The sequence below is a fragment of the Mus pahari genome, chromosome 23 (genome assembly GCF_900095145.1).
Source record: "Mus pahari chromosome 23, PAHARI_EIJ_v1.1, whole genome shotgun sequence".
Taxonomy (NCBI): Eukaryota; Metazoa; Chordata; class Mammalia; order Rodentia; family Muridae; genus Mus; species Mus pahari.
In genome coordinates this window covers 2,707,449-2,723,165 of record NC_034612.1, presented here as the reverse complement: position 1 = coordinate 2,723,165, position 15,717 = coordinate 2,707,449, and the positions used below count along the sequence as shown (strand labels likewise).

At 52.7% G+C, this 15,717-nt stretch overlaps 1 protein-coding gene across 2 annotated transcripts in view; it reads left to right on the top strand.

Annotated features, from left to right (window-relative positions):
• Positions 1-15,717, top strand: part of Myo18b (myosin XVIIIB) — a 209,404-nt gene that overhangs the window by 26,686 nt on the left and 167,001 nt on the right. For both annotated transcript variants that reach the window (XM_029533813.1, XM_029533814.1), the window contains exons 8-12: positions 954-1,152; positions 2,723-2,865; positions 3,455-3,555; positions 3,886-3,949; positions 10,820-10,964. In XM_029533813.1, the coding sequence (XP_029389673.1) occupies positions 954-1,152; positions 2,723-2,865; positions 3,455-3,555; positions 3,886-3,949; positions 10,820-10,964 (652 nt within the window). The remainder of the gene's footprint in view (positions 1-953; positions 1,153-2,722; positions 2,866-3,454; positions 3,556-3,885; positions 3,950-10,819; positions 10,965-15,717) is intronic.

The following is a 15,717-nucleotide window of genomic DNA, read 5'->3' as shown; positions in this document are numbered from 1 at the left end:
GTCTGTCTGTCTGTCTGTCTGCCTGCCTGCCTGAGGGTTAGGAGTTTTGGGGATGGAACCCAGGGTCTTTCACATACTAGGCAAGCACTGTACCACTGAATCACACCCAGTGTGACCCTCTCTTTTAAAACTCTAAGGTGGTCTCACTGGCTTGCTCAGGCTATGAACCCCTTTATAGCCCAGGCAGGCCCCAAGTTTGCAATTCTCCTGCCTCAGCCTCTTGAGGAGCTGCAAGCACAGGATTAGACTTCCATACCCAGCTCTTTGTCTATTTAAAACCCGGATTGATGAAGCCCAGACTTGTACCCAGTTCAATCCAGCTTTCTCTGTGGTGCTTGCCAAGACCCTGCACAGAATAGCCAACGCTTAGAGAGGTCTCTGGGCTCTCTCTCTCTCTTACTCTCTGATTGGTCTCACCCAGAAACCCCAGAAATGCTTTCTGTTATGTTCAGTGTGACCTGTGATGTAATGATCTCTGTGACCGCGTCTTCCTTTCTCTTGGGCGTGTCCCTGGAGCATTGTGTGAGCTGTGTGATGTGTGCACAGCTTTCTGTGGAGGAAGCTCCAGCCAGGACACTGAAGTGACATCATCATTCAGCACCCGCTTGCATTGTCTGAGGGTCTTGCCTGTGCCATGTCTTCATCAGAAACCAGCAGTGACTGCTCAGTTAATTTCTTGGCCGGGGAGACGGCTCAGTTTGTTCCTGTGGCAAACATCACTAACTGATAGCCACTCCTGGTTTCCATGTTCACTATAACTAATCAATTGTGTCAATTTCCCCAGCTACCTCATTGCAGGTGAATCGTACCCAATGATTTAACTGACCGATGCAATGAACCCCTTCTGGTTGAGCCTTTAATGAGTTTATCGGTCGCTCAGGGCTCCTAGTGAGCCAGCTGTAGATGACACTTGCAGGATGGCCGGGAGGTTGACACCTGTCATCTTGTGGCAGGTACTCCGTGGTCGGCAGGATGGCCTGCCTGCCCACGTAACATCCCTGGCCCAGCGTGCGTACTGGGCACTGCTGAGCCAGCGGAGAGACCAGAGCATTGTGGCGCTGGGCCGGAGTGGAGCTGGGAAGACCACCTGCTGTGAGCAGGCTCTGGTACACCTGGTGGGTATGGCGGGCAGCGTGGACGGCAGGGTGTCAGGTATGGTGGCCCACGGGCGACAGCTGGATGGGAACAGGGAGGGGAGATGTGGGGGTCCTGCGTGGCTTGGGCGGAGGTCCTGGGTGGCTCCCTTCTATTCCTGTCATTCACTAAGCACGGAGAAGAAAAGGTCCTGTGTTGGTTACTGACCCAGTAAGTTAGTGCTCCTTTGTATACCTCTGCCAGGATAACAATGTGCCTCTCTCATGACATTGGTGGCCCTTATAGTGGTCACACACTGGGACAGTCAGAGGCAGAAGCTTGGGTGCCACCTGCTGGGAGCCATCCCACCAGACAGATGGAGGGTTTCTTGGGAGTGTGTGTCCTTGAACGGTCCACAGCCCACTCTGCTGTACAGAGAGCCCGAGAAGCAAAGATGGCAGCAGAGCTGGGATCCAGAGGGGAGATGGAACTACGGAAGGCTAGAATGCTCTAGAGAGTGCTCCTGTGCTGGCTGGGGGAGGGCCTTAAAGACCGTCCCTGAACAGCATGGATAATGATGACATTGGTGTGGCCATCTCCAGGGACCCTGTGCCAGGCCCGCTTCCAACCAACCACAAGAGCTCTGTGGTTTGAATAGGATGGGGGTGGGGGAGGACCACGATTATAACAGGTCACTGGTGGGATAGCAGTTATGATTTGAGATTTATACATAAAGGCATTGAAAACCGGAGAGGTTTTCTAGTGTTCTCAGTCACACTGTATTGTCTCCAAGGAGCCTTCATAGACATTTCTCTGCTCCTCTTCCTCCTCCTCCTCCTTCCCCACCCCCCACACGCCCATACACACATACATGCACATGTTTATCTAGAAAACATACATGTGCACATGTGTGTGCATGCGTGTATACTCTAGATGAACATCATTTTCACACCCTCCAATAATAGAATCTGTCCATCCTGGGGACACTGTCCCCCAAGCCCCACACAGTGCTGCACCAGAAGGCACCGGCTATACCACCGTTGCAGCCTATAGGTGCTTTCTAAGCACCGAGCATTGTTCAGTGGATCTCTGCCAGAAGCACAGTTGCCACTCTAGGGAGGGGCCTCCGGAATTGGGAAGAAGATAGCTGCTTGTCCCTTTGCAAGGGGTAGAGCCCCCTTGGGCTTCTCTTGGAGGCTATACCTTCTGCCCCCCCTTTCTGTGGTCACTCTAGCACAGGGGTGGGAGCTGGTTTAGACTCTCTCACAGACTGGTTCTGCTGTGTATGTGCACGTGGGAGACAGGATGGAGTGTACCCAGATGTCTGGAATGGCACACAGGGCTTGTGGGTGCTCAGAGAATATTTTTGGGGGGATCCCAGGACTTTCAGGCCCTCTGGTGGCCCTCAGGTGTTAACAAGGTGTTAGGAGGGTCACACACACACACACACACACACACACACACACACACACACGTCACTCAGATCCTCATGACTTTGAGAGTCAAGGTTGAGGCAGTGGCTGGGACTCATGGAGTGACTGTAGTTCAAAGCTGAGCTGTTGCTCACTAGAGCTCCCACCTCAGAGAACAAAGACCAGGGTGGCCCTGCTTAAGGTCCAAGTGACACCTTCCCTCTGTCTCCTGACAGTGGAGAAGCTCCGGGCCACCTTCACTATCCTCCGGGCCTTTGGCTGTGTGTCCACCGGCCACAGCCGTAGGGCCACCCGCTTTGCCATGGTGATGTCATTGGACTTCAATGCTACTGGCCGAGTCACCGCCGCTCAGCTCCAGGTGAGGCTTGGGGATAGGCGCGGTCTCTTTAAGCTGTGGTATCTCCAGCCTGCACCCACATTTCCAGTCAGGATCCTGGGGTGACAAGAGTATTGGCACCCTGGAATGTTAAAAGCAGCTAGCATGGTATGGCTCTGGGGTGGGTAGGAGCAGAGTCTAGAGGCTTGTTGAATGTAACAGATCCACACAGAATCCTGTCCCCTCGTGCCACACATGTGGCCTGTCCCCTCTCCAACATTCCAGTTGAGCAGAAAACAAAAGGAGGGTTTTAGAGAGAATGACCACACAGCACCAAGTGACAGCCCAGATCAGGGAGATCTGGCTCCGCAGTATCAACTAAGGCCTTTGTTCCGCTGGCACCCCTGGGTGCAGGCTTCAGTGAGGGAGGTGCTCTGGCCTTTCCTGGGAGCCGGAGGGAGCCCATGGCTTGGCTGATTGCCTGTGGGGCTCTGAACCTTGGGTGCTGGCAATGTCACCTCCTGGTGAGGCCTCAGGGAGTGTTGGGGTGGGGACACCCTGGTAGGGCCTTTGGGAACTAAGTCTGGACAGAAGGACCGGGGATGACACTGCCCAACTTCCCCACTCACAGACAGTTCTTCTGGAGAACAGCCGCGTGGCCCGGCAGCCGCAAGGGGAAGGGAACTTTGAAGTTTTCTCTCAGCTGCTGGCTGGGCTGGACGTAGATCTCAGGTGAGTATGTGGGACAGGCTGGGATGGCTGAGGCAGGGGGATGAAGAAAGCCTAGTGGAAAGCTCCACCCAGAGCTGAGAGGCTGGGGTACCCAGTGACCGGGCCTCTGATCTCAGTTGCCTGGGCACTGCACCAAGGCTGGGTTACATTTCATTCGCTCTGAACTCCAGGCTTTTGCTGTGGGAGGTTGAAGCACAGGGTCATTGGGAAGGGAGGCCTGTGGCCTGGGGCAGCCGGGCGGTGTGGTATGTGGGATCCTGCAATAGGACACCTCCTGCTCTACAGCTTGGGTTGGGGCAGACCCATCACTTCCACAATCGTCTCTTCCAGGACAGAGCTGAACCTGCATCAGATGGCAGAGAGCAATGCCTTCGGCATGGGCCTGTGGACCAAGGTAAGTGGCCTGCCTCCAGGGTGCACTGCCGTCCTACGGCCAGGGAGGGAGTGATGGAGGGTCCTGTGGCCCACTGGCTCCTTTCACTTAGGTCCGTAGTTGCCAATGGCAGTCATGTGGGGGCAGCAGCCCTAGGAGAGGACCTCTTGGTAGGATCTGGGCTGGTTGAAGAATGGAGGCTTGTCTCTGACCAAGGAAGGATGTAGTGGGAGAGGGTCAGATGTGTACCCTGAAGCACGTGTCTCCCTTTAACCCTGGTTCCCTGACTGTCTCCAGTGAGACCTGAGTTTAGCATGGTTCTTCCTGAGTCTGTCAGCAGGGGGCGCTCTGGAGAGTTATGGGAAGAGGTGAGCGCCCTCTGCTGGTTACTGTTTATGGTCCTGAGCAGAGGTAGGGAGATGGGGTGAAAGGGATAGGGGTGGAGGATGGGTGTGGGGAGGGGAGAAGTGGGGGAGGGTGGGAGAAGGAAGGGCCTTGAAGGTTGGCTGCTCTAGGGTTCCCTGAAAGGCCGTTCACTTGTTGGCTGTTAGTTTTGTTCGTTTCTAATGCTGCTCTTGTGGCTTCCTTTGCTCTCATTCAGCTGTGATGACACTGGGGTTAAAGGTCAGGACTCTGGCACCCTTCTGAGGTTTCACTGTAGTAAGGAAGACACAAATGAAAATTAATGCAGGTATTTGAGAGAAGAATACTTAGGAAGGAGTGTGGTTGTGGGCACCAGAGAGTGATTAAACTAAAGAAATGTTTGGCCTGAGTCAGGGAAGGCTTCGTAGCCAGGGGATACTGGGCCTGGTTGTCATTGGGTTTTGAAGTATGCATAGGAGTTCACCAGGTAGAGGGACGACAATCCAGATAAAGGTACTACCACAGAAAAGCATTACAGAGCATCAACGCTGAGCACAGATTATCAACCTGATACTTGCCAATTAAGCCCAGGAGCACATGAGAAAGATCGTTCATCATGAGACGTCTTCTCTCCAGGGATGTGGGCATGGCTCAGTGTACGTGAGTCAGTAAATATAACACATCCCATAAATGGAACCAAGGTCACAGGTCACAAAATCCTCTCCACGGATGCTGAAAGGACTTTTGACAGGATCCAACATCCCTGCATGATAAAAGTTCCTAGGAGCTTGGGGTAGAAGTGTGTTAGAGCTGTGAGGTTAGAGCTGTAGAGTTAGAGCCCATCACACCACTGAGTGGGAAAACCCAAAGCCCTCACGCGAAGACCAAGACAAGGTTTCCACTCTCGGCCCCACTGGGCACAGCAGTAGGAGACTTCACAGGACAGCGAGACAGAAGCCAACAGAAGGGGGACAGCAGGAAAGGAAGGAGAGAATGCATCATTGCTTCGAGACATGTGATTCCGTGATGCGTGGTACCCCAGCTAGAATCTCAGACATGCGATTCCATGATGCGCGGTACCCCAGCTGGAATCTCAGACATGCAATTCCGTGATGCGCGGTACCCCAGCTGGAATCTCAGACATGCGATTCCGTGATGCGCGGTACCCCAGCTGGAATCTCAGACATGCAATTCCGTGATGCGCGGTACCCCAGCTGGAACCCCAGCTGGAATCTCAGACATGCGATTCTGTGATGCGTGGTACCCCAGCTGGAATCTCAGACATGCGATTCTGTGATGCGTAGTACCCCAGCTGGAATCGCAGGGTGGGAAGACACCCTCAGCAGAGAGGCAGGACACAAACCTCTCTCTCTCTCTCTCTCTCTCTCTCTCTCTCTCACANACACACACACACACACACACACACACACACACACACACACACACACGGCAAAGCCCTCTTGTGAGCCAACGGCCAACGTCCGAGAAAGAAATGAAGGACTCGGCCCCATTCACCACAGCAAACACCTCTCAATAAACGTAACCCAGGAGGTGAGAGCTCTCGGCAGCGAACCGAACCGTTAAGACACTGGGGGAAGAGATAGAAGGAGTCATTAGAAGACAGAAAGACCTCCCACGCTCAGGGATTGACAGATTGGTGTTGTAAGTGGCTGCCATACAGAAGCCACCTACAGGCTCGACGTGTCCACCCAGGTTCCAGTGCCATTCCTCGTGGACAGAGAGACAAGCCTGAAACTCACGCAGGAGCAGAAGAGACCCGGGGTAGTCAAGCAATCCTGAAAATAAGCAAGACAGCGGGAGGCTTTGCACGCCTGATTTACAGTTAATCTGCAGAGTCAGAGTAATGAAAACACCATGAGACCGACATGTTGATCAAAGGATAGAATCCCATACTCAGATCTGAGCCCGCGTACCCACAACAGAAATCACACCATGGTGAAGAGACATCATCTGGGAGAACTGGGTATCCGCATACAGGAAGAAGCCCCACTCCTCACCCCTAAAACATCAACTTCAGATGCACCCCAGACCGCCATGTGATGGCTTGAAGCTCACGTTCCAGACCTGCCCGAGGGGAACACTTAGTAGGACTTCAGTCACCCAGGGAACAACACCAACACCAAGGGGACCCCACGGAAGATACACACAAACAGAAATCAAAGAATAAACCCACAAAACTTCGATCTAGCATGGGACACAAAAGAAAAATAGGACTTACGAGTGTTAAGAACTGGCAGAGGATTATCTAGAATTTGTATCTAGAACACACAAAGAACTCCAAAAATGAGAAACCAAAACACCCATCAACAATGAACTATTAAAACAAACAGATGCTTTTCAAAAGGGGAAACACAAACGGCCCAGTCAGAATGGCAGTCATTAAAAAAACATCATCATCATCATCATCAACAACAACAACAACAACAAAAACCACACAAACGCTGGCGGGAATGCCCCCTCATGTGCCGTAGTGGGAGGGAGTGTGAATGGGTCCAGTCACCATGGAAGTCAGATTGGAGGCTCCTTCGGAAAATAAAGTCCATGTGACCCAGGGGCTTAGCGGGGCATTGACCTGGAGGTCCCTAGTCAATATACTACAGGGATACCGGTACAGCAGCATTCACCAGACCACAGCAGTAAGTTCTGGAACCACCTGGTGTCCACAAACAGATGAATAAAGAAAATGTACCGATCATGATGGAGATTTACGCAGCTGCAAAGGGGGAGGGGGGCGGGGTTGTCGGCTGAGGAAAACGGGCGCTTGGGAGAGTTAAGCGAATTAAATCGAGAAGCATCTCAACCTCAACATCATCGAGAAGCGTGTGAACGTCATCGAGAAGCGTGTGGTCCCTGCACTGTGGCGCCTATGTTTGCCACCACATAGATACATGAAATCACAAATGTACAATGTAACAGCAAACTGGGGCGACAGGAGTTCGGTGAGAAGCATCCATGGGTGAGCAGCATCTCAGCTGTGGCCACAGTTGTGGGCAGACAGCAGCCCCTGCTGCCCTTGCGGCTGGATATCTGTGACCCCCGAACCCGTGCTCCACCCCCAACCCCTGCTAAAGTCAGCTGTGGGTCTGCATTTCTTTCTCGCCTTTGGGGTGCAGTGCTCGTGGGGGCATCAAGATGCTGTTCAGGGGAGGCTCAACACGGTCTAACAGAGGGGTCCCAGCCCGTGGCGTTTCTCCAGGGCTAGGATGGAGGCTGTGGTTCTTGGGCACCCAGAAGCCACTGGGAACCGCTAAGAGTTGGGGATGGGCTTGAGATGAGCCCAGGACAAAAGGCATAGGGCTTAGCTCAGGATGAGAGCCAGGAGTGTGGAGAGGCCTTCTGCGGGAGACTTAGGCTCAGCTCTATACGGTAAAGGCTTATCCCCATGGCGGTCCCTGATGAAGGAGACAATCCTTGCTTGTCCAAACTGTTTATTCATGCATACGACTTAGTCAAGGTGGACCAAAGATTAAATACCTTTTTCAGGAAGGGATGCCTAGGAAGGGAAACTCACTGGCTAGACATTCGGGGCCTGTCTAGATACCTCATTAGCATGGAGAGCTATGGACTCGAGGCTACTGTGACCAATTGTCATGGTCCTCCTAGTGGGATATCGTGGTCACGTGCCCCAGGATGGGCTTCTGGTTGACTGCCAGTGAACTCCTGTAGTTCTCAAGTGTGAGTTTTATCCGGGTTCTAAACTTTGCTACAATCTTACTAGTTCTGAGTGGGTGTGCAGCTGAGCTGGTACTGCCTGCAACTCTGAGGGCTCTGAAGGTCTCTAGTGTGAAGGTCCCTGTGGCTGAGGCAGGTGGAGAAGGGAAGCATGACTTCCACCCTAAAGCTGCTGGGCACATGACTACTCTTCCGGAGGTTCTGAGTTCAAATCTCAGCAACCACATGGTGGCTCACAACCATCTGTAATGGGATCTGACGCCCTCTTCTGGTGTGTCTGAAGACAGCTAGCTACAGTGTACTTACATATAATAATAAATCTTTGTGTCAGAGCGAGAAGAAAAATAAATTGCTTTAAAATCATTATGTCTGGCGTAGGGACTTTGGGACACTCCGAGGCTCCTCCCATGAGAGCACTGGTGGTTTTATATGAAGAAGACGACCTGAGCTGGCCAGCTTTATCTCCCTACTGTGCGCTGGCTCTGCCAGGTGCAGCTTCAGGCTCTATGGGGTGCAATGCTGCGCTCTGAACTTCTCAGACAGCCATCCCAAGGGCGTGTGTGTGTGTGTGTGTGTGTGTGTGTGTGTACACGCGTGCGTCATGGTCATGGGCTTCACAGCTTGCTCTAGGGTGGAACTCTCCTAGCCTCAGACACTTTAAACATAAGGCAGACATCTTTGACTCGGTATTGGCTTTGGAAGTCTCACACTGGAATGAGTACAGCATTAGCTTGTTCGTTTTCCTTGCTGTGTAGTACTCCTGCCCCGGGCTCCAGATTCACCCCTTTCTGTGTAGCCTTTTTCATTCTGCTCCCCAGTTTTTTTGGGGGTGATGTGTGCACTCATCTGACTTACTTCTGGTTTCATGGCTTTTACCCAAGAGCAGATCGGTCAGGGCACTATTCAGAGTGGCTTAGAGAACAAGGGGCTCTCTAACCATCATCCTGGGCCTCATCATATTTGACAGGAACAGCTGGGCGGTGGTGGCGCACGCCTTTAATCCCAGCACCTGGGAGGCAGAGGCAGGCGGATTTCTGAGTTCGAGGCCAGCCTGGTCTATAGAGTGAGTTCCAGGACAGCCAGGGCTACACAGAGAAACCCTGTCTCGAAAAACAAACAAACAAACAAACGTTTGACAGGAACGTATCTCCTTCTAAATCCACGTTCTCTGTTTCCTAAGAGACTTGGGTGCAGAGCAGGGACAAGAGTGGGACTTTCTGGGAATCTCCCCTCAGTGATGGGCTCTACCTGTAATTCAAAATCGAGTGCTCCTCGCTGACATTGGGAGCCGGGATAACCTCACCATCCGTCCTCTGTGCGTCCTTTCCTGCTACTTTTGAAATCTCATAAATAACCGAGCCTTTGTTAGGTGGCGCCTTCCTCCCCTCTGTCTGCTGTGGCGGAGCAGCTGTGGTTGCTAGGCTCAGCTCCTGGTTGCTAGGGACTTGGTGGTTCTGTGGTGGCCCAGAAATAGGACAGAGAGGTGGGACATGCTTCTGCTGTTAATTGAAACGCTTCCACGGCGAATCTCTCAATGTCACCGCATGCTTTGATGTTGTTCCCATTGGCTGAGGAGGCTCTCGAGTCTCTCTCGGTTGAAAAGAATTGGTGTGGGTTGTGCGGGAGTCGGGGAAGCCTTCCCTGCTGTCAATTTGCTGTGTGACCTACAGCCTATGCCATGCCCTCTCTGGGCGATGGAACTCTACAGAATTCAAGGACCTGTCAGCTCTAACAGGCTGCCCTGCCCCGTGTCACCCAGATTCTCTATTTGGACCAGGTACAAATTGGTCTCTCATTATGTGCTGTATCGGGTTACTGACAGAAGGGTTCCTCTTCCCGCCTCACTTTCTCTGCCTTCCAGACTTCTGGGCAGTGCGTCCTCAGCCAGATGGCTCATACACGGGACTTCGAAATTAATTTTAATATTCAGACAAATATAATTAGAGCTATAAATCTGAAAAAAGAGAAAAAAATAAAAGACACTTGAAGCTCAGTAACCCACAGATCTCCTAGTCGGACATTCTTTCCTGTTTCAAACTCTCCAGCAACTTCCCTTTGTCCCACAGAGGGTGTCGAGCAATCCCCAGGCCGGCTCCTGGGTAGATCTTGGGGTATGGTGGCCAGCAGTGGTGTTCTGAAGTGAATCTGGATTCACTGGCTTGCAGTGGGATCTTGATTGATTAGTGATGTCTGCCGTGGGTCCAGACATCTGAGTGGGGTCATGTCTCAGTCCTTAACCATCGAGGCTGGAAACTGTTGCTCCTTTGGCTGACTGTTGGCTGTCTTGGGTCTGACCTGCCTTCCTCCTTCACGTCCCTCATGTGTGACCTCCGCTGGTCAGTCACGGGTGTCATCTTGCTCCCGTGTGGTGAGGCCCTCTATCCCGATCACATGATCAGTTTCTGAATCCACCTTTTAAACTCTCGCCCCCGGTTCTGCTCTCTCTCTGTGATCTCCTGTGTCCCCGTTTAAACCTGGGATCCGCCACACGTCCGTTTCCACACCCCACTGCTTTTATGTTCCCATCTCTTCTGCCTTGAGAGGCTCCAGGGCCGCTCAAGGGCTCCTTTATCTTGGCATCCAGACCAGAGCTCGGTGCAAATCGAAGCTCCGATAAATCCTTCCAGAATGAATAAAACCTGCCCTGCACCCCAAACCAGACTCAAATGGACATTTACAACCTTCCCGGAAGTCTCAAACCCAGCCTGGCTTAACCGTGGGTAATTTAATGCAGTCATAAACCGACCATGTGCCTGGCAGACAGACCTCGGCTCCAAGCTGTGAATTCCAGTCTCTCCACCGTGACGTGGTCTTTCTCTTCTCTCCCCTCCCCAGCCTGAAGACAAGCAGAAGGCAGCCATGGCATTTTCCCGGCTCCGGAGTGCCATGGAGCTGCTGGGCATCTCGGAGGGCGAGCAGCAAGCCATCTGGCGGGTGCTGGCAGCCATCTACCACCTGGGTGCAGCAGGGGCATGCAAAGGTACGGTCCCTCCTGCCCCTGTCTGCTGTGGTGTGTGTCTCAAGGTTCCCCAGTGTCTTAGGGTTCCCCAGTGACCTTGAACACGTGCTGTCCATGAGAACCTGTCACATTGATGGGACCTGTCAGGTACCCCCACCTTCACAGAGGTCACCAGGAACATAGGGCCATAGAGTACCTGAAATGTAGCCCAGGGCTGAGGGGTTGAGTTTACAGTTGTTAGTAATTGTGTATGTGTGCTGTGTGTATGTATGTGTATGCATGTGTGTGTGCACGTGTGTGCACAGTTGCACATGCATATGCATATGTGTGCATGTATGTGTTTGGTATGTATGTGTACATGTGTATGCGGTATGTGTGTATGTGTATATGTGTGTGTGGTATATGTGTGTGCATGTAATGTGCGTATGTATGTGCATGTGTGTGGTATATGTGTTGTGGTGTGTGTGGTATATGTGATGTTCATGTGTGCCTGTTTGTGTTTGTAATATGTGTGTTGTGTATGGTGTACTTATATGTGTGTATGTGCGTGTATGTATCTGTGTATATGTGTGTATAATGTACATGTGTGGATGTATTTGTGTGCATGTGTGTGGTATGTGGTATATATGTTTGTATAATGTGTGTATGGTGTGCATGTATATGTTTGCCTGTATTATCTGCATGTAAGTGTAGTTTGTTATGTGTACATATGTGTATGCATGTATGTGTATGTGCATGTACATGTAGTGTGTGCTGTTCATGTGTGTGTGCCTGTGTGTGTTTAGTGTTTATGTGTGTGGTGTGTATGTATATGTGTGCACGTATGCATGTTCATGTGTGTGGTGTATGTATATGTATGTGTGCATAGTGTGTGTATGTGTGTATTATGCACATGCATATGTGTGTGTGCATGTGTGTGGGGGACAAAGGAAACCTTAGGATTGAGTCCCCAATTCTGTCCCCCTTGGGTTTTCAGACAGGGTCTCTTACTGGTGTGAAGCTGCCTGATCAGAGTAGGGGCTGAGGCACCTGAAGACCCTCCTGTCTCTGCCTCTGCAGCTCGGGGTTAGCAGCAGGCTTCTATGTCTGCTTCACATACATGTGTGCCAGGGATTGAACTCAGGTCCTCGACCTAATGCAGCAGGCATTTGTACACCGAGCCGTCTCTCCATCCCTGGGTTGAATGTAATTTTAACGACTTGGAGTTGCCAGTGGTTTCTGCTGGCCAGGGCATCCCTAGGCTCTGAGCAGAGGCTGCCCATGTGATGGACGGCTCTCCCTGCCTATGCTGGACTCTTGTTGGTTTTGTTCATGGTCTGTGATGGACAGCTTGATGGTCACGTCTCATCCCTCGTGTCTCTGTGGCTTGGGCATCTTTGCCCGTCCTTTCCTCTTTGCAGGTGCTCTGGTCTCGCTGCCCTCACTGTGAGCACTTTACACATGTGTGCTTGGTCTGCTGTAATGGCTTCTTGTTTCTCCTATTGCTGTGGCACCATGACAAATGTTCGCCATCTTGATGACATAAATAATGGGATACCAACCTCTCCCCTCTTAGCGCTGGGTGCCAGGAGTCTGGAGCAGGATTTCCTCACCCACATCCCATGAAGGCTCTAGGGAGGCCCTTCTCATCCACTCTGTGGCTCTGGCGTATCCCCATGATGATGTCAGTCACCTTGTTCCCTTCTCTGCAGCCATGTAGGTCGCCTTCTGGGTTCTCAAATCCTTTTCTGTAGCTTCTAAGAATACTGGTCCTTGGGCGAACACAGATAGTCTTCCCTTTAGTGTAGACATGGTGGAAGAGGCAATGCCCTGGAGTTCATGACCAACTCTTGGCTCTGATAGGCCAGGACTCCTTGACTGACAGCTCCAGGCTGCCCTCAATGGGAGGGGCTGTCTCAAGGAGGCTTCTGGCTGTCTTGGGCAGATTCAGTAGGAAGAGGAGGAGGAGGTGGGTGAGGAGGAAGATTAGGATGAGGAGGTAGGAATGAGGATGAGGAGGTAGATGATGTTGATGTTGATGATGATGAAGAGGAGGAGGGGGAGGGAGAGGGAGAGGAGGAAGAGGAGGAAATGAGGAGGAGGAGGAGGAGGAGGTGGTGGCAGCTGTGGACCAGTCCAGCAGACGCCCTGCCCCACCTTCCCATGCCAACTGAGTTTTCTTTGCCTCCAACTGCAAAGGAGACCACAGGGCTTGATGTGTAAAGCCATGGTTAATAGGGTCTCAGGTCAGTTCTCTCTCCTCCTGGGACAGGTGGGAATCCCCTCCAATGTGCTTTCATGGGCTTTCCTTACATGGACATGCCCAGCATGATAAGAAAGAAATCCTTGTCTATAAATATTTTATTAACTCATGATTAGGGCAGTAATTCCTTCTGCCTCCCCCTCCTAGCCCACCCTCCACATTATTTTATGGAGAGCTGCCGTCGGTCTGCTCGGAAGCCCTGCCCTGTGATTTACTGTATTTTTCTGCTTTGGAAGATTTCATAATGGGTTGTTCTAGAATCAGCTATTAAAAATCCACAGTCGTGTGTAAACGTCTCTGCTTTGTGTCATAACAGATCACTCCGAAATATATTAGGCTCATTTTCATTAATCAAGGATCCCGACTCTGCCTCCTCAACCTGCTTCAGAAAGCTGGATCCTGCTAGTTGAAACCAGCGTGGTCGTGGTTGGGTGGGGAGATGTGTGTGGGAGGTGGGGGCGTCTCATGACTGGATGCAGGGTTTGTGAGGTGACTGAGTGTGACGGTTTTCAGAGGCGTCCACTGGATTCCTGCAAACTGTGCCATGCATGCATGCATGAGAGTTCAGAGGTCGCTGCGGGGAAGCTCTGAGCCTCCGTTTTCTTCCAGTAAAATGAGCTGGGGCTGTGAGGTGGCTCGGCTGGCAAAGCGATTGACGTGTGGCTCTGGAGACCCAAGCTCCAGATACCAAGGCTCAGAGAAGTTGTTCTGTGATGCCAAAACCCCACAGTATCCGGAGGCGTTGGCCTTGGGAACTGTCCCTACAGTTTCCTTGCGTCTGCCTGGCTGTGCTCACGTCAAGGTGCATTCTGGGTGCTCAGAGAACCACTCTCTTTTCTATGAGTCTTTCCTTGGTTCGACTAACCCTCTGATGTCCCCAAGAACACTGGGAGTTGGCCTGAGCAGAATGCGGGATAACCGTAAGTTGAGGCTGTGGGTGTTCCTGGGACCAGTCTGTCCTTTTTGGCTAAGGTGATTCTCTGTCCTTGGAGACTTAGTGTCCCTGCAAAGTGTGACAGTAATGCCCACGCCAGCACACTCGTGAGACTGACTCTGTTTAACCAGACCAGGTCTCCTGAATCCAGATATGACTGTCATCAGTAGGAAGTCCTTCCTCGTGAGGGAACTTGTGACTGTCATCAGTCTGCTCCCCAAACCCTGTGGCCTCGTCGCTCTCCACAGAAAGTGGAGCCGTGTGTCGCTGTGCCTGCTGACCCTCATTGCTGTACAGGGAGGACCGTGGCATTTAGAATCCAGTCTGGCAGCCAAGCTGGGGGACACTCCTGTCTATGGCTTAGGTGGCTTGCCCTCTTTTCTCTGTGAAGGCTGGTAGTGTGTTTAATTTATTTGCTCCTCATTAAATTCGCTGGCCTGCTTGGCATTGACCCACTGCCTAATATATGACATAGTCAGGTCGTATATAAGCCCGAGTAGGGCTGTGGTGGGGAAGAGTGAAGTGCAAGGCCACCACCACCTCCCTGCCACCGTCATAAAGATGCCAGGCCCTGAATGAATGGGGCTGTAATTTGGGACCCTGAGAGGGTCGCTGCACAGAGGTTTCTAACGACAAGGGCCCGGCACCCCATCTTCTGTAGGACACTGGCAGAGTCCGTGCGAGTGGGGGTGGGGGAGATGGGTAAAAGCATGGAGGGGCAGAGGCTGGAAGAGCGGAGGCGTGGAGGTGTGGGCGCATGGAGGGGTCGGGGTGTGGAGGGGTGGAGGCGTGGAGGGACTGAGGGGTGGAGGCATAGAGGGCAGAGGTGTGGAGGCATGGGCGCATGGAGGGGTCGGGGTGTGGAGGTATGGAGGGGTGGAGGAGTGGAGGGGCAGAGGCGTGGAGGGAAGGAGAGGTGGAGGCATGGAGGGCAGAGGCGTGGAGGTGTGGGCGCATGGAGGGGTCGGGGTGTGGAGGGATGGAGGGGTGGAGGCGTGGAGGCATGGAGGGGCAGAGGCGCCGGGAGGTGGAGGCGTGGAGGAGTGGAGGCGTGGAGGGGCAGAGGCGTGGAGGGACGGAGGGGTGGAGGCATGGAGGGCAGAGGCATGGGCGTGTGGAGGGGTCGGGGTGTAGAGGGGTGGAGGCGTGGAGGTATGGAGGTATGGAGGGGCAGAGGCGTGGAGGAGTGGAGGCATGGAGGGGCACAAGGGTGGAGGGGCAGAGGCATGGAGGTGTGGAGGGGCAGTTGGGCGGAGGCTCGGAGGTGTGGAGGCGCTCTAGGCTGGGGACATCCTGAGCACAGGAGGGAGCATGGGTTAAAGGCAGCACCTTCACTGCTCCAGTTAGGGTGTCTGTCTCTCTGCTCTTTCACCGCTGCAGGTCCACTCACAATTAGTGTCTACGAGAACCGGAAACAGTACAAAGTGACTCCACACCAATGAGCAAAGGCCCTCCACCTCCCATGCCCTGTTGCCCTCAACTGGTCAGGGTCAGGGTCAGGGTCAGGGTCAGGGTCAGGGTCAGGGTCAGGGTTAGGGTTAGGGTTAGGGTTAGGGTTAGGGTTAGGGTTAGGGTTAGGGTCAGGGTCAGGGTCAGGG